Source organism: Plectropomus leopardus, chromosome 18 (genome assembly GCF_008729295.1).
Source record: "Plectropomus leopardus isolate mb chromosome 18, YSFRI_Pleo_2.0, whole genome shotgun sequence".
Taxonomy (NCBI): Eukaryota; Metazoa; Chordata; class Actinopteri; order Perciformes; family Serranidae; genus Plectropomus; species Plectropomus leopardus.
The window spans coordinates 28,775,667-28,798,998 of NC_056480.1; the positions used below are offsets into that span (position 1 = coordinate 28,775,667).

At 41.2% G+C, this 23,332-nt stretch overlaps 2 protein-coding genes across 2 annotated transcripts in view; one reads left to right on the plus strand and one right to left on the minus strand.

The window, feature by feature from the left end:
- The first annotated feature begins 805 nt into the window (after nt 1–805).
- On the plus strand, nt 806–4,913 carry cckb (cholecystokinin b). Its single transcript, XM_042506870.1, has 4 exons — nt 806–862; nt 1,532–1,652; nt 2,266–2,421; nt 4,505–4,913. Exons 2-4 carry the CDS (start codon nt 1,532–1,534, stop codon nt 4,639–4,641), a joined length of 414 nt encoding a protein of 137 aa, XP_042362804.1. The 5' UTR covers nt 806–862; the 3' UTR covers nt 4,642–4,913.
- Nucleotides 4,914–10,112: 5,199 nt separating this feature from the next.
- LOC121957967 (trafficking kinesin-binding protein 1-like) overlaps nt 10,113–23,332 on the minus strand; it is a 31,855-nt gene continuing 18,635 nt past the window's right edge. Inside the window, exons 13-18 of the mRNA XM_042506802.1 lie at nt 21,371–21,651; nt 18,583–18,701; nt 17,723–17,930; nt 16,031–16,136; nt 15,319–15,444; nt 10,113–13,484 (exon numbers count right to left, since the gene is read on the minus strand). Coding sequence (XP_042362736.1) covers nt 12,890–13,484; nt 15,319–15,444; nt 16,031–16,136; nt 17,723–17,930; nt 18,583–18,701; nt 21,371–21,651 — 1,435 coding nt within the window. The 3' untranslated portion in view covers nt 10,113–12,889. The remainder of the gene's footprint in view (nt 13,485–15,318; nt 15,445–16,030; nt 16,137–17,722; nt 17,931–18,582; nt 18,702–21,370; nt 21,652–23,332) is intronic.

The window sequence follows — 23,332 nt, forward strand, 5'->3', positions numbered from 1 at the left end:
GTAACAGACATCTTAATCCTGTCATGGTTCAGCGGGCTGTCAGCCCCATTAATAAAAACATTAACTCACAACAGCTGATCATTAGCTATCGACTCAGGCTGATTGATTTGCTACACCTGGATGATCGATGAGCCGGGTTAATCCTGTGTGCTCAGTCGGGGGAGAGAGGGGGGGTGGGGGGGGGGCATTTGGAGGATGGTGGAGATGTCTCAGTTCGAGCTCAGTCACCTGTTAAATGAACAAAACTGAAGATTCTCCTCTCTGTTTCCGCCCACTTTTTAAGAGTGAGCATCCACTGACATCTAATACGTGTGGGTGTGTACAAATACACACACCCACACATGCCTGACCACACAGCCCCCCCCATCACCCACATACGCACACACATGCACAGGCTACTCATGACAAGCAGTTAAAATGTGGATCTTTCTATCAGGATACTGAATAAAAATATGTGTATAACCAGTAAAATAAAGAAGTTTTCAATATTTCAGCATTAAAGCTTTGAAACCACATAACATTCACTGTTATGTGCACAACACACGTACACACACACACCATCAACCAGGCATCTCCTAAATTTTATGATGAGCAAACAGACAATAAAAGTGAAGAACGCTGCTGTATTGTTGAGGTTGTAGCAAATACACTTACCAAGGAATACACAGGATGTACGCTGAGGCAACACACACACACACACACACACACACACACACACACACACACACACACACACATATGCACACACATGCTCACAGGGCGCTGAGCGGGGAGTATAAAAGGGGCATCCTTCCCACTCAACAGAGAAGTGCTCTCCTCACTCTCACACACTCCTCCGACACGCTCAACCTCTTTTCTCAAGGTAAGGAAAACAATTTCCTTTTTTTGTTACGTGAAACACATGAGATTTTAGCATGACATGAGATTTTTTTTTCATAATCAGATAGGAAAACAAGGAGGCATTTTTTATGGGGTTTTAAATTTTTTTTTTTTCTCTTTGCATCAATGTTTTTAAGAAAAACAATGATGCAAAGAAAAGTATGCATTTTGTTTCAGTTTGCCTTGTTTTTTTAGCATATGTAAAATTAATAAAAATGTAAAAAGATCACATTTTAGATTTAATTAAAAAAACAGATTTTATTTTACTTTTTTCATATTATTCTGTGAATGTATTCCTACATATTATTTCTTGAAAGCAAAGTGCAGATGAGAGATTGTTTCTGATATCAGGATATCAAGATCTACCGTGTGTTGTGTGCTGTGCCCCGGGATGATAGTGTGAATATGTTGTTTCTGATTTACTCGCTTTCAGTCACAGTGATGGTTATCTGAGAGTGAGCAGCAGTCTGGCAGACGGCAGATGGTCTCAGTTGTAGTTTCTTTGTGTGGACGATGCGTGTTGAGTCAGGAGACGCCTGATGTAAAGCCAGACTGGACTGCATCTTAAATTCCTCGTTATTAAACTTTCTCTGTGTGCTTCTCTCTCCTCTGTGTGTGTGTGTGTGTGTGTGTGTGTGTATGTGTGTATTAGATGACTGCAGGGCTGTGTGTGTGTGTTGTGCTGGCAGTCTTGTGTACGAGCTGTTTGGGGCTCCCCTTCTCCTCCCAACCTCTTGACGAGGGCCACCGCTCCCTGCCCGCTGCTTCTGAAGGTACAACTGTCTCAAGGCGTGGGGGGAAAAAAATAAAATAAAAGACTTTATTAATCCTTTGAGACCTAAGTAAATTGGCTGTATTTCTTTCCAGGACATAATAAGGTAGCAATGAGCTACTTCACAAGAAATTAACCCAAAATGAGCAAGAACTCAGTAAAAGTTATGAGAAAGTATCCTGAAAATAAGCAAAAAAGAAAACAAATGAAAAACAAAGAAATAACTCAAAGTGCACAAATAATAAATATACATTTCTGTAACATCATTTTAAATATATTTGATAATAAATATAAATCTAGTTGTCTTTACATTTTTCCCTATATTAAAAAAATATATTTTCTAATACTTTTCTTTCTTGCCTTCTGTTTTTCAGGTCATTTTTATTGTCAGCCTTTACTCATTTCTTGCAATTTTTGGGACATGTCTTTGCCGATTTTCTTATTGCCTTTTTCATATTTGTTGAGAGAAATCAAACTAAATTGCTTGGATTTCAAAGGTTTAAAAGCAAAAAATGAAATTCATCTGAATGAAAGTGATGTTAATCCAGATTTTAAAGTGAGTAAGTTTCCATATCTGACACCTGCTCCTGTGTGTCTCTGTCTGTGCTGAGCAGCTCTCCTTGAGGCTGACACCCACATCTTAGGAGAGCCCCACATCCAACACAGCCGCTCTGCCCCCCAGCTGAAAGCTCTCCCTTTGGCCGAGGACGATGCAGACTCCCGAGCCAACCTCAGTGAGCTGCTGGCAAGACTCATCTCCTCCAGGAAAGGTGTGTGTGTGTGTGTGTGTGTGTGTGTGTGTGTGTGTGTAACATTGTGTACTTGTCTGTGCCTGTTTGTGTTCTGTTATCCCACTTGGGAAGCATACAGGGGGTGAGTGAGTGTGAGCACTTGTCATAAAAAAAACATCAGGCTACAACAATATTTGCAAAATAGTTTCATTTTCAGAGACAAGTGCTTTTTACTGCCATCCTCCTCCCCTTGGTCCCGCTAATTACTGGAATCAGCGGGCAGCCTGCTTTGTAAAATGAATTAGTGGCTCTGAAAAGCTTTTGTGGTTTGAAAGAGTGCATATTAGTGTTTGCAGCCTTCCGGACATTCTTCTCATAACGTCTTATTTCACTTTTTTCTCCCCGTCTCACTCCCGGTCTCTTTTTTTCCCGTTCAATGCCAACAAAACAAGCCCTCAGCCCTGTCAGAGTCCAACATGCTGCACACTCTGATCTCTCTGGCCGTGGGACAGGACTGGGGAACGTCTGGCCTCTGACAGCACACACACTGACACTCACTGTCTGTCAAGACATGAATTTTTGTTTTGCTTCCAGACACTGACTTCTTGTGCGTCTCTTTGCGAAACAATTCCCACAGCGGGCAACTTTTGCACAGGTTGTCACAGAGTCATAGAGTCAGAGAAATGTTTGAACACGTCATCAAAGATTTGAAAAAGACACGCTAAAAGAAAAGTTTCTGCAGCCACATTAGCTGTAAAGTTGATATGTTGCTGTTGCATAATCTCACAAGACTTTTCCAAAGTCTGTCAGACAGTGAAGTGTATAAAGTGTCAAAGGGCAGCTCAATATGTAATACCCTGCAGGAATGTGTGTTTTCTGTTGAGTCGTGCGTGTGTGTTTGTGGGTGTCTGTGCTCGTGTGCTCGTTGTTCACTTGCATGTTTTGGTGTAGGAGGTGTCATTGTCGAGCCTTCTGCAGCCAATCTTCTCAGCACACCAGGGAACTGAAACACTGTGTGTTTATGTGTTTATGTGTGCATGTGTGCGTGCATGCCAGTGTGTGTGTGTGTGTGTGTGTGTGTTGCGTGGGAGGATGTGGGTGGAGTGAAAACAGCATCTCAGCAAGCGCTCGATTGATTACCAAACACAGAGCATTCCCGCTTCACTTTACTTGGAATAAAAAGTCGGAGATTCAGAGATTTTTTCAGACAGGAGGTCACAATGTGTGGGGAAGAAGAAGAAAGGAGGATGCGATGAGCATTTCGAGGGAATGGATACACACATAAACACACAAGTACACATTGATCAATTTGCATGCATTGACACAAAAAGGAAGAGAGGGTAATAATATGCTGTCACCCTGAAGTCCAGCTGTTGTTGGAACACCCCCTTTACTTTGGTGTGTGTGTTTGTGTGTGTGTGTGGATGTGTGTGTGTGCGTGTGTGTGTGTGTGTGTGTGTGTGTGTGTGTGTGTGTGTGAAAGAGAGAGTGAGATACTGAGACCATTAAAATGTCCAAAAGCTTCACAGCAAAACTACCAAAATAGTTGAAGACACAAAATCTCATCAGTCGTCAAGCTGCAAACCAGGCAAACTGTGAAAAGTGTAATTTGGTAACGAACTGACTGCTAAACGTTTATGTTAGGGGAAAAATCTGAGCACCCATTCTGGATATTAAAAGCATCAATCACTGAAAATACATTTTAGCGCATAAAAACTATTTACTACTTGCTTTGTGTCAAATCTCACCCCAAATCTGTCACATTTCACCAGATATCATATTACCAAATGATGATGTTTTAGTTATTAAAAAAAAACACCAAATGAATTCTCTCAGCAGTCTCACAGCCTTAAAAATCAGATTAACCCTTTAAAACCTGGAGTGACATCAGTTTATTGCTGCACTTCACATTCATTTAAACCTCTGAAACCCAAGAAAATTGGCATTTCATCAGAGCATTTCAAACCAGCTTCTCCTGATGTCTCTGTGCAGAAGCAAACCAAAAGTAGGACCACAGCTTGATGAAGTTTTCCCATGCTCTCTTAATGCTGAGGAATACTAATTTCCCTCCTCTACCTAATCTCTCCCTCACCTCCACCCCTTCTCATCCTTTGCCTCCCAGGATCTGTGCGTAGAAACTCCACGGCAAACAACAGAGGCAATGGACTGAGTGCCAACCATCGGATAGCAGACAGGGATTACATTGGGTGGATGGATTTCGGCCGCCGCAGCGCAGAGGAGTATGAATACTCCTCGTAAAAAGGAGAAGTCGCGACTCAGAGCCCTCTGTACGGGCATATGGAAAAAGAAGAGAAAAAAAATCATGCAAGCTGGCTCCTCACTGTCTCACAATAAGAGTCTATTTATGATGTATTTGTTGTACATTTGTTTGTAAAACTGTAATAATGCAATATACATATGCCAAATTTTGCAGAAAAGCTCTCACTGTCCAAGATTTGTTTGTTTTCTCTGGTTTCTTTATCATTTGGGGAGGAGAGGGTTGGGATGGTGTGAGGGTCTGTTGAGACTAACTGGACTAAATAAAGATTAAAAATATCACTCTCTGCAAATGAATTCTTCCATAGCAATGCATGCTGCTTATATTAGATCCATTAACATTCATTGGTTGCATCCAGGGTTATCTGCGGCACCTCATTACTGCTGCAAACACTATCATCTCATTATCATGTAAAACTAATACATTACAAGTGAGATTACAGATGGCAGTGTGAGCATGCACTAATACTCATGATAAGCACCGGTGCCCCAAAAGTCATTTTAGTGATTTATGAGGACGAGGGTTTTCTGAATAAAAGCAAGAGATAAAATCATCCTTTACTTCACTGAATCCTGAATCATTACGTTCCAAAATCATGCAGTCTTTGCCTCGCCTCTACACTACACCAGCTCAGCCAGAATCATTTTAACAATGAACACACAGTGGTTGACTGGGAGGAAATTATGCAACACATCGAGCAACACAATACAAAATTCTTTATATATATATAAATATACACAAAACAACACAACAGCATGACCAGCAGTGCTGCGTAAAGGCGCAGAAATAGGCAGACATTAACAACAACTGGACAGCATGACTAGTAACACTGTGTAAAGTAACACAATTAAACAGCAGCATGGCCCAAACCACTGCATTAAGGCACGTAATTGCGCATCAAAAACTACAACCAATTGCTTTGTTTAAGCCCTACACTAGCCCAATGTGCTGACCAAGGGCAAACAAATACACACAATACAGAGAAATAACTATAATCTACAGTAATGTGCAGCCAAGTCTGGCCCGCCCTTAACGCCAGGCCTGCGGGAACATCAACAAATGCACGTGATGCCACGGATGGTGAGGTTTTGGCAAATATGTTATGGGACTGTCATGCTCGCTATATTAAGATATTACCAGAGGCATTTCAAGCTGATGCCGTGCAGCGACGTATGATGCGGACACGACTGATGCCGATCATTCACTTACCACGCTGTCACAGCAGCTGCAGTCTGGCCATCAGCTGGCATAAAATAACACTGTGAATGGTTCTGTGCACATGCATTTTCATCTGACGCCATCCAACAATGTATCCTACAGACTCAAAAGGTGGCTTTTGGCACTAGGATCTTATGCTGAAAGCACTACAAAAGCAGCAATATTTGACAACTTCAGAATGAGAACTGGCCAAGACCTTAGACTGCATGCAGATTTGTGGGTAAAGAGTCTCATTGGACTTGTCATCTACTTCTCTGATAGTTGAGTTTCTTTTCTATGAATTATTAATAAATTAAATGTATTGGAATAAAAACCACTGTCATCTCACTGCTATTGATATGGAAATGAATAGAAGACAAAACGATTTCAAACCACTTTCCCAGTGTCAGAGGTCAGAGTCTTTGGCTAAACGATGAAAGCAAAATTGCTTGGCCATGGTGGATCATGGGTAATGATGCTGGTTTTAGAGTATGATGAATGTACTGTAAAAGGAGAGAGATGTCTGATGCTGAGAAAAAGAGTCAGCGTGCAGTCTCACAAAGGAGATGAAAATCAGTGAATGCATCATTCAGGAGGCAGGCCGGGGAATATTCCCGAATATCTTCAAAAGAATGGCAAGATCATTATGAGCTTTAACGCCTGTACTAAATATTGAAATGTTTTGAAGTGTTTGGAGAAACTGGTATCGATTGAATTATTAAAGCGGGCTCAAAATAAATCAGGATAATTGCTTTTGGCTCTAATAACAGCTTGTAGAGAGCTCAGTATGGTTGGTGTTATGACGAAAGGTTGTGTCAGGAGAACATTTGAAAGTTCTCTAATCAGCAGAGATTTGATGACATAGTAATGACGCATTTTTTATTTGCTTTTGTTTGGTTGCTCCAACACCTTCTCATCCCAAGTTGTCACATGTTGCACTGGAATTCTGCATCTACATATTGTATTTTAGGTATCCTTCTGCATCTGCTGTTGATGCTCCAGGATGCAGTGATGTCAACACAAGCACATGGTGGGATAACGCTGTACATGGTTATGTTTAGGCAACAAAAGCACATGAACAAAAATTGTTCATGCTAGCACAGGAAGTTGGGATTAGTGGAAGGAGACACATGGTAAGGTATAGAAAACATTACATTCAGACAAGAGGCAAACACCTGACTTTCGCATGAAAGTCTGGGGTTTTTTCAACCACCCTCGCTCCTACCTCTGTGTATGACATTTTTTTTCCGACTGCGTTCTCAGCTGACACCGTCCAGTGGCGTATCATGCAGACGCGAAAGATGGCATTTGTCATCAGGATCTTACGATGAAAGCACCGCAAAAGCACCGCTACTTGATGACTTGGGGCTCAATGTTTATCATGACAACAAAGCCAGTAGACAGGCTCCTGTTGAACCTGTGGAAGGTAACAGCAAGGGAAAAGGGAGGAATCCACAGAGCTGGCTGTGAATTGTGATGAAGTGGCCCATTATGCCATTCCTGGCCAGCGTGTTAAGTGAAAGATGTGTCTGCATGAGAGAGAGTGTGAGAGGTGCAGAGAGGGATCGATGGACAAAGCAGGCTGGGTGAATTATTCAGAGAGGTGGTTCTGGATGCCTTGGGGGAAAGCAAGGGCTTGCTGTTTGTTTATATCTATTTGTGTGTGTTGGGCTCTGAAACCAGTGGCCTGGACTGAGGTCGCACTTGAATCAGAAATGTTCAGAGACTTGAGATTCCAAGAGGACCATGGGAATCGACTCAAACTTACTGTTTGAAGGGCTGAGGTACTTGGGAGTTAAAGGCTCTTAAAAAGGTTTAAAGGCTCAGCGGGACTGCCAGTAAATGTGTGTGTGTGTGTGTGTGTGCTAGCAGAGGTGGATATCTGCTGGTGGTGTCAGTGATGCATAAAAGGTCGAAAGGCGATTGCATGTGCAGCCTACAACACAGAGTGATGAGGCATGGGTACATGCATAAGTGCTCTGGTTTGGTCTGCTAATGGGGCAAAGCCACACACTCATGAAAGGAACATGAGCTCCGAGAGGATGGCTGTTATGAAGATCCAGCAACGGTGATGAGCAGATGGATAGATCTATGAAACTGGCTCAACATACTGTCTTTCATTCTCTGTCCTGTCTGTCTCCAATATTTCCATCCTCTCACGTCTGACCAGCTTTAGTCAGCTCAAAGGCATTTTACTGGCATCAAAAACAAAAGAACTTCTGGTAACAGCAGGGAGGGAGAGTTCTTATCTTTCATGCACCGGACTGTAATCCAAAACCACGCAATTCCAAGCTCATATCATATAGATTTAATGTTTTTTTTTTAAATTACATACTATACTTTAACATGCTATATTATAACATGTTAAAAAAAATCATAAAAATGTCATCGCATGGTATATCATTGAAAAAAATCATAAAAGCAATATAGTAGTGAATGCTTATTAACAAATCCTAAAAACATCACAGTATATGTTGTTTTTAAAAAAATCATAAAAACTTTGTCATGTCGTTATCATTAAAATGTCATAGTATACTACATCATTTAGAAAGCATAAAAATGTCTGTATATTATTTAGTTAAAGAAATCATAAAAAACATCATAGTATGTTGTTTAAAAAATGTTTAGAATAGTATTTAATTTTAAAAAATCATTAATACCATCAAAATGTAGTATGTCATATCAAAAATCATTAAAATGCCTTGGTAAAGTGTTTAAAAAATCATAAAAACTTAATTGTCCTGCATGTTGTTTTAAAAAATCATAAAAAAAAGTCCTAGTATGTTATGTTGTTCTAAAAATAATTTAAAAAGTCAAAATATAGTGTCATTTAAAAAAAAAAAAAACACTAAAACAAAAATCCTCATAATATGTCATTTAAGAAATTAAAGAAAATGTCAGTATATACATATGTAGTTTAAAAATCACAAAAACGTCATAGTATAGTATGTCAATTAAAAAAGTCAAAAAATGTCACGGTATATCATGTAGTATCATGTAAAAATCTTTTTAAAAAACCCATCATTGTATAGTATGTTATTAAAAAAATAATAAAAATGTAAGAATTGTAGTAGTAATAGTAAGTTTAAAAAGTCAATAAAATATCAGTATATTATGTAGTTAAAAAAAGATAACAATGTCATAGTATAATTGTCAGTTTAAAAATCCCTAAAAAGGGCATAGTTTAGTATGTGATAAAAATGTATAAAAAGGTCATAGTACAGTATGTTGTGAACTAAATCCTAAAAATGTCATAATATAGTATATGTTTTTGAAAATATATTGTTTAGCATATTGTGTTATAAAAAATTTAATTAAAAAAATTAAAAATTTTCCACCCCTCCTGAAAGTAGCAGCCCTCTCTGTCATCTTTATGCTTCTTTGCCGTCACCATGTCTGCTACCTCGCAGGATATATCTGCTGTTAGGTAACTGATAATTTGCTTGTTTACCATCTGTTTATGAACACATTAGTTTCGCCTACGGAGTTCCTACTTGGTGCATGTCTACAAACTGTGATCTTCCTGCCACTGTGAGTGAATGAAAATATACTATTTGATTAACACAATATTGGTTAATCAGGATCAAGATCACTTTGCATGATTTTCAAAGAGAAGCTGGCGGCTGTGTAAAATCGGTCCAAGGGCCACAATTTTCCTAGACTTTGAACATGAGTGCTATATGTGATCTATCTGAAGAGCATCCTATTTGCACCTGAGGGCAGAAGTCCTCTTTCACCTCAGGAGCCGGCTGATTAGATCTTGAGAATAAATTAGATTACCAAAATGTTATGCTGAGAGGACAAATGTCCAAGGTGAGAGACGTCAGTGACATTTCAAACAGCATTACATCTCATTTCTTCTAATTCCACTCCTTGGCTGCCAGAGTGGTATTTCTGGATGATTGCTCACCTCTCGTTCACCCTGTGGCTAATGGAGGTTTAATAAGCAGCCCTCATCACATCCCTCATAACACTAAAGCTACAGATGGTGGATGGGCGATGGATTATGACCGCGCCAATGTGGACAGACGGACGAATGCAATGCTCCTAACATACTGACTATTCTCTTGGCTGAGTAATTCGTGAGCACCATCTGCTGGAGGAGGGCAAATAATGACTTCCTGTCTGCGGCTCTTCATGTCCTGAATGAGTCATGATTTCATGCTCAGGGGGAAAATCATAACGTCAAGTTATTGTTTTGATTACTGATTTTTTTATTTGGGAAAAAAAACCTTCATCACATGCTCACCCCAATTCTTGCAGTGATGTGTGGCTGTTGGTTATGCACTACACATTCCTTTATTCGTGTGTCATTATTGACAATTTAGTGACAATGAACAATATATACAGTGCACTCATGTGAGATATTTTTTATGAAAATTCAGAGGATTTTTTTAAATAAATAAAAGTACAATGGCTGTGACAGCTACACACCCTGAATCCAACACATAAAGAACATTATTACTATGCATGATTATTTTAAATAAAATAAAATAACAGATGGTTGAGGCACTATGTTGCTTTATTTCTCTGAAAGCCTCAAATGGGACAGCTGATTAGCCACTTCTCCTCCCTCTCTCTGTCCTTTGTGAGCTGTGGTTTCAGCGTATCGATCCGCCTCATTCAGTGGAAGCACCATCAGCTTCCCTGTTTAATGGTCAATTAGGAAACTGAACCAAAGTGTCTTTAATATAGACATTAACTGTATTTAATGATTTATAACAAAAAGTGACATGTTGGACTCACACCTAATCACTTCAGGAGGGACTAAGGTACAACCCAAATTTAAGAAAAGTTGTGACGCTGTGTAAAACATAGATAGCACAGAATGCAATGATTTGCAAATCTTGTTTAACCTATTTTCAATTGAATACAGTACTGAGACAAGATATTTGGTGTTCAAACTGATACACTTGACAGTTTCTTTGTAAACATACATTCATTCTGATTTTGATGCCTGCAACACATCCCCAAAAAGTTCGGACATGGGCATTTTTACCACTCTGTGACATCGACTTTTTCTTTAATTACACTCAGTAAATGTTTTGGAACTAAAGACAACAATTTAAGCAAAATTCTTGATTGATATACCACTTGAGTTGCTCAGTAGTCTGGGATCTCTGTTGTCTTTTGTGCTTCATAATGCTCCACGCATGTTCAGAGTCAGGTCTGGACTGCAGGCAGGTCAGTCTAGAAGCTGCACTCTTACTAAGAAGCCACACTGTTTGAACACGTGAAGAATGTCTCTCATTGTCTCACTGGAATAAGCAGGGAAGTCCCTGAAAAAGATTTTGTGTTGATGGCAGCATATGTTGCACCAAAAGCTGTGTGTACCTTTCAGCATTCATGGTGCCTTCACAGATGTGAAGTTATCTATGATGCCATGGGCACTTGTAGTCACTGTGACTGTCACTACAAGTCACAGCGTTGTAGTACAACACATGTGCAATGAAACCTGGTCTGCAGTTGCCAAAATGCTCAATAGGTGGCATACTATCAAAGAACGGAACAGTCAGCGATAAAAGACAATAAACAGAAATGTTCTTTATGCAAACACTCAGAAACACATCAGTCAGTGGAAAGACAGCCATCTCGCAATTGTATTTTTCCGACATTTTGAAAATATCGCTTAATTTTTGCACAAATCTGTGATGAAAACCCACCTAATCTGGATGATGCTTTTCCTCTTTAGCCCAGAAGATACAACGTCCAAGATTTCCAAAAAAATGTGGACTTGTCAGACCACAGCACACTCTTCCACTTTTTGTCGGTCCATCTCATCCAGAAAAGTCCACCATGTTTGTAGATGATGTTGATATCTGGCTTTCACTTTGCATGGTAGAGTCTGAACTTGAGTTTGTAGATGCAGAGATGAACTGAGTTTACTTACAATGGTTTTCCAAAATGTTCCTAAACCCATGAAGTAAAATCCTTTATTCAATCATGTTGTTTTTTAATGCAGTGCACCCTGAGAGGTCAAAGGTGAAGTGCATTCAGTACTGGTTATCAGCCTGGCCCCTAACATGCAGAGATTTCTCTGGATTCTTTGAATCTTTGCCCCTTTATACCCCATTGTTTATCTGTGGAATGTTTTAGGTGAGTTGGGTTTTTTTTTCGCTCTGGACCAAACTTTTTGGAATGTGTTGCAGGCATTCAACTTTAAAATGAGAATATATTTACACAAAATAATAAATCAGTTAAATCAGTTTAAACACTAAATATCTTGTCTCTGTTCTCTATTCAATTGAATATAGGTCAAAAAAGATTCGCAAATCATTGCATTCTCTTTTATTTACATTTTCCACACTGTCCCAACTTTTTCGGCACTGGGGTTGTAGGCAGGAGTCAGACTGAGGGGAGAGAGTGAGGGTAAAAGCCTGACATATTTTCATGTTTTTGATTGAATATTGTGAATCATATATAAAAAGTGGATTTTAATCCAATGAGAGAAGAAGAAAGGCATGGTTTAGTGCTACAGAGACTACGAAGATTGCACATTTGAATGCACCCATGTGTGTCTGCATGTGTTTCAGAAAAGGCAGGAGTGGGAGTACTACATCTAGCCAGCAGAGTCAGTCTCCAAAGCAGGGTTGTGAGTGGAAAGCAGTGGTTGGGATCTCAATAACTGTATCGGTATTCTGGTTTTAATGGGTCGCTTTATGCAATTACATGAAATGTAATAATAGGAAATTGGTTTGATGTGCCCGAATTTTTAGATATATGTCTAAACTAACACATTTGAGACATTTCAGAGATGTCTTATTATATGGGCACAAACCAAACTGTATGCATGGGTGCAAATTAGAAGAGGCTGCAGTAGTTTGGGTAATCAAACTGATTTTGCTTTTAATTCAAGCATAGTTGGACAGTGTCTGTGAGGAACCTGTGGTGTTAGAACTTGGTCAGCAGTGCCGTCGCTGTACAGTAGGAACAGTATTAGTCAGTGTTGGGCCCCAGGTGACTGCTCAACAGTCAGTCCTGGGCCCTGCCTGGCTCCTACTTGGCTCCCCTAACGGCAAGCAGCAGTCCAGACTACTCCTGGGGCCCCGGGGCTTTCATGGCCATGCTGGCCCCGACCATGGCTGGATAACTCCGGTTCCTCCTCATTCCATCAGGCCCAAAAGGGGAGCCGGATCTGCGCAGCCCGCCCAGAGGCCCAAGGATGGGGCCAGGACTGATTGCTCTGCTGCCTGGAGCTCCAGCCACACCCAGCCGCTTCACCTTGTCCAGCAGGTTGAGGTTGTGGACGGTCACGCTAACGTCTGTCTGGCTTTCACAGTCCCTCCCTCTCTGCCTACCCCTCATTCTCCCCGTCACCTCCTTCAGGATGGAGCGGGCCGGTTTGGAGGCCAGGAAGTTGTCGTAGGAGGGGCTCTTGAAGTCGAAGCCAGCAGACGTGGGCACAGCTGAAGCTCCCTGTCCAGTGGGTGAGTTGGGAGGGGTGGATGGGCGCAGAGGGTCTGGGTTGGGCACTCGGTTAGGGGCGATGGAGGTGCTGAATAAAACTCCTCCGTTGCCGTGACCGTACTCCAGGCCCTGGCTCTGGTGATACATTGCTGCTGAGATTCCTCTCTCCTGGAGAAGGCGCACTAACCCCAGGGAAGTGCTGGTGGTGCGTGTTGCATCTCTGCACAAATGAATGAGAGTCAACATCATATTGACTTATAACTCTGCAAAATTACAAAGTTAAGTTGAGCCTTGCAGCACAGTCTGCTCTCTTCTGTCGATCAGTGCGTTGTGTTGAACAAATGAAAGCAAGTTAGTTCCAAGGGTACAGATGACCCCGTTCCAAGACCAAGGGGGGGCATGAAAGGGTCTATAGTTAACCATTAAATGGGCCCAAGTGCAACAATGTATTTACTGACATATCACTTGCAATATATGTATTTATATGATAAATATATACACAGTATACATTGTTTTTATTAAAACACATTTCAACTTGTCATCTGATACCGCTCCTCTGCGATTACTGTGAAATGGTGCAGTCTATCTGACAGCGTAGGTCAGAGATGCACAGAATATACATGCTGCTAATGTAAATATGTGAAGCGAACTGCAAAATGCCTCACTAAAAGTCAGGGGCCCCAAAATAAATGCCAAGGTGCAGAGAGAACAAGATAATGAAAGATGAAGGGAGACAAAGGCCAAATATCTGGGCAAAAAAGTGTAAAGAAACAGCAGTTGTGACATGCGGAGCCGCAGGTAAGGAGTTAGGCAGACTAATGTTAGCAAACACAACCTGCTATGGCGGGCTCAGTTTTTAAGCTACAGTAAAGATACAGATATCACATTAAACTAGATGAACTAAGTCATGCATTGGTACTAGTCATGTCATGCTGTTGGGAGGTGGGTGTAATAATGCTTCAAAGGTGCGCTAAATTTTGGCAAGGGTGAGGGGGGCATTAGGGGCTGTTCATGTAAACATTGGGGGGGGGGGGTTATTTGGGTAAGTGGACAGACAGTTAACTTCAAGTGGTTGTATTCTGTATTCAAAACTCACAACTGGGTTTTAAGGTATTTTTTCCTCAAATCCTCAAAAATCACACCATGGTGTAATTTATGGTGAAGGGAGGGCTATGCATTTCGCTCTAGCCACCCCTCTACTCTGACATGTAAAGTTCAGTTCCTTCACATTTTTCAAACCATTTTTTTTTTGATGAGTACTTTTCTGTACCTTTCTGTCCCCCTAACTGATGGGTGTGGATGTGGGGCCTACTTTATCCCCCTGCCCAATGGCTGGCCTACTTATATGTCTTGTTTTGTAAGACAAACTCAGTGTGTGTGTGTGAGTGACTATAAAATGACTAAATAACAATCTGCTAACTCGTTAACAAAGACAGTAGCAACAAAGGGAGGTACTGCATTTTTAGACTAGAAACACTGCCATGCAGTTATATGCCTTCACGCACCAGTGAAGTTGAACTTGTATCCATGTCTGTGAAAACAGGGATGTTTTACACACATCTTCTCTCCAACAGCTCTCTACAATCAGCACAGTTTCAAAGTGGACGTCCAAGACTAACATCGTCAGTGTCACACTTGACCTTTGACCTCTTGGATATAAAATGAAAAATGAAAGGTCAGCGTGACCTTGACCTTTGACCTCTGACCACCAAATTCCAATAAGCTCTACCCTGTTTTCAGAGTGTGCCAAATATGAAGAATTTCCCCCAAGGTGTTCATGAGATAACACATTTACAAGAATGAGAAGGATGCAAGATCGCATTGACCTTAAACTTTGACCTATGACCACCAAAATACAATCAGCTCATCTTTAAGTCTAAGTGGATGTTTGTGCTAAATTTGAAAAATTTCCCTCAGGTGTTCTTGAGAAATCACTTTTACAAGAATGGGCCAGCCCGCCAGGGTTTGGCCAGCTGGCCTCAGCGATCACCAGTACAGGGACATAAAAACAGCTGAAAATGTAAAAAGTGATTTTCTGCTGGTTGGAAGTTTACCTGAGGTTAGTTGAGGATTCAGACGGCCTGAGACTGAGCCTGCGGGGTGTGCAGGGGGTGGCAGCAGGAGTACCCAACAGAGTGCTGGTCATCACGCAGGCCGATGATGCTGGGACTGGGTTTAGACTGGAACCAAAGTACAAGACAAAAGAACAAAGACAATCAGAAAGATTGAAAAGAAGATACTTAAACTGCACAGCGATGATATCTCATCGTTGCAAACTGACATTTGTTGTGCACGGGGGATGCTGTTTCTTCCAACCATGAGAACTTGCATGTATTATTTAGCACCCTCCTACTGTCTAGCAGACAGCTGACTGAATGTTGTTGTTGGATACAATCCCACCTCAGTGACTGCTGTTTGGATCTTATTGGTCTTGTGGGTTTTAGTCAAATTCAGACTGAGTGCACATATAGCACTCTGAAGGAACATTATCACATTACACTGCATTAAATGTTTAATACAAAGTTCATTTTAGTTGTTTTTGTTGAAAGCATGCACCATTCAAAACAGGACGCATAGTTTCATTAGGACTTTTGCAATAGAGCATAATATATTTGTATATGGCTGCTTTTAGCAGAAAAGCAAAACTTTACTCAAGTTGATTAGGAGTGAATTTTTTGCAGATTACAGAGAAACTTTGAGAAACTCAATGGAAAAAAGTTAACTTTATACATACATTTTTAGCAGCACCAAATTACTGTTGCTTACCTTGGAGTGACCCGCGTCAGCTCATCGGTTGGGTGGAGGATACGACAGGTTGTGAAGGTGTAGGTCGAGCTGGTGTGGGCCATACATTTACCTGGGTAGTATGCAGCTGCAAGTCCCACAGACACAGTCATTAAAGAAAACTCATTTCTAACACCACGGCCAATATACCTTTAGCACTGTAACACTTAACAGCTATCAGCCACGCTAGCAGGTGAAATGAAAATCATTGATCATCTTGTAGCAGTGCGTGTTCTGCTGCAAAACCTTTTGTACTGATTTTCATGTGGTTTACACCTGACGCGCTCCACCAACACAAGCACTGATACATATCAAGTACTCACCCTCATGGCAACCGCACTACCCAATGCCAGTGGTCCCCCCAGATTGACAACACAGTAGGTTCTGGCAGAGTCACAGTATTACAGTATACCAAAGTAAAAGGAAATCCAGAAGGTATATTTTTCAATACCGTCCTAAATACAGGTGTTCCTTTTTCTATTAAAGCATTGTATGAAGTGCACAGCACGCACCACAAGACCTCAGTCTCTGGTCTCTACTGGTGAAACAGGCAGCTGAGCTGAAAGACACAGAGACACCTAGTGGTGGAGGGAGAAGTTACAGGACTGTAAAGAGCCAGTGGCCAGCAGGCATAGAGAGACTGTGGGGAATAACAGGATGCTTTTTACATCTAACTTGGTGAATTAAGGATTTATTTTGACCACATTGGAGCTTGTGATTGTTGGAACAGTGGGCTTACTAACTAGATTGCTAACAAGAGTAACCCTGACAGTTTATGGTGATTTTTTCTTTTTTTAAATTTGCATGAAGTGTGTTTCATGATGAATTATTGTGGTAATTAAGCCTCGTCAGTCTTCTGTGACCGACAGAAAGTTGAATTCAGAGGGTGTACAGTTGTAATTCTCTGTTTAATAAGGAAAATTAACATTTTGTGGCTTTCCATTGTGTATTTATTAGTCTAAAAAAGCTGAAAGTAAATAGCACAATCGCCTCCAGGGGGGGCAGGATGTTAGCACCGCACACTTATACAGTCATATACGATATACCCTGATGAAATTTCAGGTATGAAGGTATGAAATATTACATGCAACCCAAACTAACAATGCACCATGCCACACTTTAAAAACTGCCCAGGAGTGGCCTGAGGAATGTGACAAAAATTGGAGGCTAGGTTGATACCTTGACCTCTTTGTCACGATCCTTTTGTCATTCCTGAACAGTTTTTGGCCTGTCCTGCGGGAAAACACTGCCATCGTGGAATGCCATTGCCATGGAGGATGATTTTAGCTGCCTTTGGAACCAAAAGTAAGACCTATGAAATTTTCAGAACAAAAAAGAGCAGGCTGGAGTGAGGGTCTCTGTCCAACCTGTGGCCTTTTGCTCATCCCGTCTTTCTCCCCCTTTCATGTTTGAACAGAATAAAAGGAAAGCTAAACAAGAATCTTAAAAAAAAACACAGCAACAACAAAAGAAAACAGATGGAGTGGCCAAAACTGTTATATTGAAATTTAAGCTGTGTTGATGGATTCACAGCATCAGCTCATGCACTGAGTAACATTACAAATTAACGTTTCACCTTTACAGTTTCAGTTAGCCCAGCATAAAGATTTTTATGTTTCTGCTCATCGTGTACATACAGTATCTAGAGTGTATAAATGAACAGTATGTCCTCACCCAGGGCATCAGTATTGCTGAGATGTGGCGATGCAGATGGAGACTGTGGAGAAGGTGGAGCGAGGCTGGGTGGAGGCTGCCCGAGGTTGGTGTCAGCCATGCTGGAGGTGGAGGGCACGGCCGGTGAGGCAGAGGCTGAGGAGGTGGGCAGATTCTGGAAGTACTGCTCCCCTGGTTCATCCTCCTCAAAGCCGCCCCATGGATAGACCTGCAGACAACAGCAGGGCACAGTCACTACAGGCATGCATCTGCACTGAGTGTTACTGCTATTGACTATAGTAAGATCAACAGTTACTAGAAGGAGGGTGAGGGGTGTTTGCAACTAATAACCCAAGTCATACCATGTAAACACACACCAGGCTTTTCCTTATTTAGGCAAATATCGTAATGAAGTTAAATTTCTTTTGGACATGTTTTTTTATTCGTCATCGTCTTCTCCCACTGAACAAACTGAGAAGACAAATAGCAGAAGTTCACCCTTTAAAATTTTTCTCAAAAACATGGGAAGAGGGCAATGATCAACTTCACAAGAAATGGCCCAACATTAGCAAGAAATTAATAGAAAATAAGGGAAAATTATCTAAAAATAACAAGTTTTTGCAGTTGCAACACATATGGAAAACACACAAAGATGCATTTACATGAGAAGAAATCTCTCACACGCACACACACACACACACACACACACACACACACACACACACACACACACACACACACACACCTGCTCCAGCTCTAGTTCCAGGGGTCTGTACCCTTTGGGCACGACTCCCGGCCGGGCGTCCAGGATCACCCCGAGGTGAGGCTGACACACACACACACACACACACACACACACACACACACACACACACACACACCTGCTCCAGCTCTAGTTCCAGGGGTCTGTACCCTTTGGGCACGACTCCCGGCCGGGCGTCCAGGATCACCCCGAGGTGAGGCTGAGCTAACTGCTGCCAGTGATGCAAGGTGGCGGAGCCTGGGGGGGTGAAGACAACCACAGTGTATTCAATATCTTTGAACATGCATGCATGCACGCACGCACGCACGCACGCACACACACACATATACAAATAAACACTTGAGGGATTATTAAGAACTTGATACTTGATCATTTTTTGTTTTTGATATGTAGCTCTAACTGCAGCTGTCTGTGTCCAGTTAAATGGCTTAATAGACTTTCCATTCCATTCCTATGAAACATGTTATCCACCCACAAATTGAAATATATGTGAATGCAGATATCACATATTACGTCCTGCATATTGACTGATACAAGCCTGCACATTAGGTGGTAAAATCATTAAAAATAGCTATTAAAAGTATTCAGTGAAAACAAATAGTCACTTAGTGTGTCTTTTAAAGGGATAGTTAGTATTTTTTTGAGGTGGGGATTTGTGGGGCAGTTTTTCATTTTCAGTGTACTGCATACAGTAGATGTTAGTCAGCACACCCCCAGTTTGGAGAAACAGGCTGAAGTCTGATATAGAAGCTAAGCTATGTACTGCTGTCAATTTAAGTGTACGCTGCATTGAGAGCATTTTCACCATGTTTGCCTTTCCATCAGGCAGCCCGTTTCACCAGGGAAGCCATTAATGCCCTCAGTTCCCCAGCTCAAAGCCACCAGACTCCATTAAGAAAAACTGTAATTTTAGCTGGCTGAACACAGGAGTTGCTAGTCCACTGCTGCTTCAATCAGTGTTATTGGTAAATTCAAAGTTGCCTTTTTAAACACCAAAGTCACACAAATATTTGGAGGCAGTTTTTGTTTAGGTGCTAAAATATGATTTATTGCTGAACGGTTTCATGCTTCCATGTCGGACTCCAGCCTCCATCCATCCATTGTCGTCGGCTTACCCTAGGCTGGGTTGTGGGGGCAGCATCCTGGCTGCTGCCCAGCACAAAATGCACCCTTCGATTCCTTTCCCTGCGGAGTTAGCAGTTAGCTCAGTCCCCCCCCACACGCTTCTAAAACTGGGGATGTACTGACTGACATGTACTGTTTTTGATTTAATGTCTATGGATAAGTAGCCCATACAATCCCACCTAAAAAAAACTTAAACTATCCCTTTAAGCATATCTATGGAAACAAATGTGTGTAGGTTTCAGAGATCAGGATGACAGAAAAAGATGAATACAGAGACACTAAATGATGAAGAGCAAAGCAATGAGATGAAAATGAAATTTAAGAGCTTTTAATATGAGAAAATCTTTTTATTAGTTAGCTACCTGAGTTTGAAACAAACAGCAAGCAGTGACAGAATGAGCAAACACAAAACATAAAAAAGGGTTATGGTTAGTCATATTAGTCATGAATAACAAGTAAATAATAAAGAAATACATTAAGACAGAAAAAACTGTATAAGAAATGAGAACACAAATTGAACACAAATAAATGAGCACATAAATAGAAGCAATGTCAGGGTTTCTATAGTCCCTGATAGGGTGCCGGGTGCTGGGTGCTGGGTGACCCCCGCCCGAATTTTCTAATTCACAACAAAAATAAAGTGCTTTACAGTGGGAATTGTTTTTGTACTTTCAGTATACATATGTTTTCAGAGCACATAAAATAGCATCAAAATAGAGCTTGTTGATCAAAAAAAGTGACAGTGGAGAATCCCCCAACACCCTCCAACAGAGGTCCTAGCTAAGACCATAACTTCTTAGAATCCCTGGATTCCTGGAAACATCTTTAAATCTGAAAAACATCCTAAAATCCTAGAAATGCTCTAAAATACTGGAAACGTCCTAAAATTCTAAAAATGTTCAAACTCCTTGAAACTTGCTAAAGTCTTGGAAATGTCCTAAAATCCAAAAAAATGTCCTAAATCGTCCAAAAATCCAAATCTTGTCCCACAATCATAGACACGTCCAAAATCCTAGAAATGTGATAAAATCCAGGTAATGTCCTAAAATCTTAGAAACCTCCTACTTCCTAGAAATGTTGTCCTCAAGTCCTGGAAATGTACTAAAATCCTGAAAACATCCTAAAATCCCTGAAACATCCCAAATCCTCAAAACAACCTAAAATCTAAAACATCCGGAAATCCATATATGTCAGAAAATCTTGCAAAAACAGCCCTCAGGCAAAGCAAATTGAGTATCCCTGCTAAATAGTATGAAGTGACTGCTCTGTAACACTAAGCTGTATGCTGTGCTTTTATATCAATGTTTACCAGCAGAGGCCGCACAGGCCAACAGCAGACACGTTTAAGGTTCAGTCAACACCCAATCACAAGTAAATACTGCTGAGATTCTCTGGGCTCAGGCAAACTGTGTGTAACCCCTGTTTCCTTTGCTGTTCAATCACGTGTGTGTGTGTTTACAGCCACCCTCTGGGCTGTGTGTCTCTGTAATAGCTGTGTGGAGATGCAAAGCTGCCTGACTTGTGATGGTGCATCAGGGACCACAAGGAGTTAAAGAGCATCAGTGACAGCGGCATGTCTTTCCTCTCCCTCGCCGTTTTCATCTTCCTGCTCCCGGCGCGGTCTCTGGCCCACCTCCTCCCCCTCTCCCTCTCTATCCCAGCTCCGGTCCTCCTTGCCCAGCCCCATCCATTCTCCCTCTCCCCCTCCAGCGTCCTCCCGACCCCCTGCTCGCCTTCCCACCTCCTCCCCGCCTTGCCGCTCGTCCCACTCTTTCCCTCACCTTCGAGTGGTTTGACGATCTGGAGTTTGTCGGGGAGGTAGGGCCCTCGTGAGGCCCAGAGGTGGAGGTTCCCGAGGGACATGATGCTCTCTGAGGGGGTCAACGCGCTCTCCTGGCTCAGGGCGTCATGTAGACCTCCGTGTCCTCCCCGTCTGCGCTCCCTCTCTTCCTCAAAGAAGCGCCTCTCGCTCAGGTTGTTCTGTCGGCGCAGAGACAGGCGGCGCAGGGCGAGCCGCAGGTCCTCTGCTCCGCTGGCCTTCTTCTCTCGGCCCTCTGAGCCGCTGCAGAGCACAGAGGGAACAATATTAATGTTCTATAAACTGTACCTAAAAAAACATCTGACTCAGGTCCTCAGGACTCATCTGAACAACAGGCAGTTTACAAAGGTTCTTCTTCACAATTTGTCCATGCTGTCAAAACTGTCCTAAATCTCAACCTCCTTTCTGATTAATTTAAGATTACTAAACCCCAGACTTTTGGCTCAAGTGTCTCTACACATGCAGAAATAAAGTTGCTTACACATGCATAGTTTTTTTTTTTTTTTTTTTTTTACTGAAATTCAGTGGGGAAGTTAGTTCAAATGGCTACACATTCATAGATTCATTATCTTTACTTATCATGAGCCCCTCCAATTTTAGCAGGTGCATAACAATGATACTGTGTGATGCGATTTGTTGTAAGATTTACATTTTTTGTTACATAGAAAAAAAATGTAATCAAAATATATTGAAAGAAAATAAATTTAAAAGTTTGAGCACCCTCTAAACCAGGGGTGGGGAACCTTTTTCCTATCAGGGGCCATTTCAGTGTTTATGAAGTCCTCAGCAGGCCATACTAAATTTATGAACACATATGATGCCACGACTATAGATTTTGATAGTATGAAAAAAAACACAATTATCACGGTTTCAAGATTATTACATGTAAATTACACTCCTTCACAAACTCCTTCCGCATGAAGTTTCAGCTTCTTAGCTATGAATTTACTCACAGAACTTGTCTCTGTCAGATAGATTTCTGACTTTTCTAGCAGCCTTAAGTCTCAGAAGCACCCACTTTCTGTTAGATTGGATTCCTATTCATACAGATCTTATCATATCCGTTTATCAGTCTGCTTAAAGTCTCCATTTATTGTATTGATGGACAATGTAATCTTTTCAAATATTATACAGGTGGTCTGATATTTCTGTTCATGGTTCAGCCTTCATTTACATGAATTCTAATGTATATCAGAATTATATCATTTTGCTGCTGTATATAAATCCACAGAGCGATTCTATCATCCTCAAACTACCTTAATAAATCAAAACCATCATAACAGCTCTCAGATCAGTCAGACAGCCTATGGTCAGGGCTTCACATCACATGCCATTTAAGAATGCTCACATCCCCATTAGACTACTGACCACAGGTTGTGCTGTTTAATCCTCAATCCTTCTTTTCCTTCCTTCCTCAAAATAATTATAATCCTATACAATAGAGTGTATAGTTTATGATGAATGTATTTAGTCTTTCTGACTGCAAAACATCACCATCAGTGATGACAAAAGCTGGCACCATATACAGCACCTGCCACCACATCATAGCAACATTTAACTGCAGTAGCCAGCTTTTAACCAGCAGAGGGCAGTCACTATGGACATTTCTAACACAACAGGCGATATGTTGACAGAAATGATATGTGAACAAATTTTCTCTCTGCTCAAATACACAATTTATTCTTATTTTTTAGTACCCATTTATTTGTGGGATTCACCAATGTTTTCTTATTTTTGCTCTTCTCTTAGATATGGGAAAATTTTAACAGTGTCGAGAGCACTCTGACCAAGATGGGAGAAAAATATCTTGTTTTCACAGACAACACATTGTTGCCCTGTGCAAGAAAAAACAGTTTTATATTTGAGGAACATTTGAAAATGCAAATATATCATTAATGCAAATGTAGATCATGTTTTAGAGTAA

What these genes read in the sequence shown, in the direction of transcription:
- cckb (XM_042506870.1), top strand. Translation starts at nt 1,532, where the DNA reads ATGACTGCAGGGCTGTGTGTGTGTGTTGTGCTGGCAGTCTTGTGTACG. An exon ending in CCTGCCCGCTGCTTCTGAAG is followed by an intron (nt 1,653 to 2,265) that starts GTACAACTGTCT and finishes TGTGCTGAGCAG; the next exon opens with CTCTCCTTGAGGCTGACACC. An exon ending in ACTCATCTCCTCCAGGAAAG is followed by an intron (nt 2,422 to 4,504) that starts GTGTGTGTGTGT and finishes TTTGCCTCCCAG; the next exon opens with GATCTGTGCGTAGAAACTCC.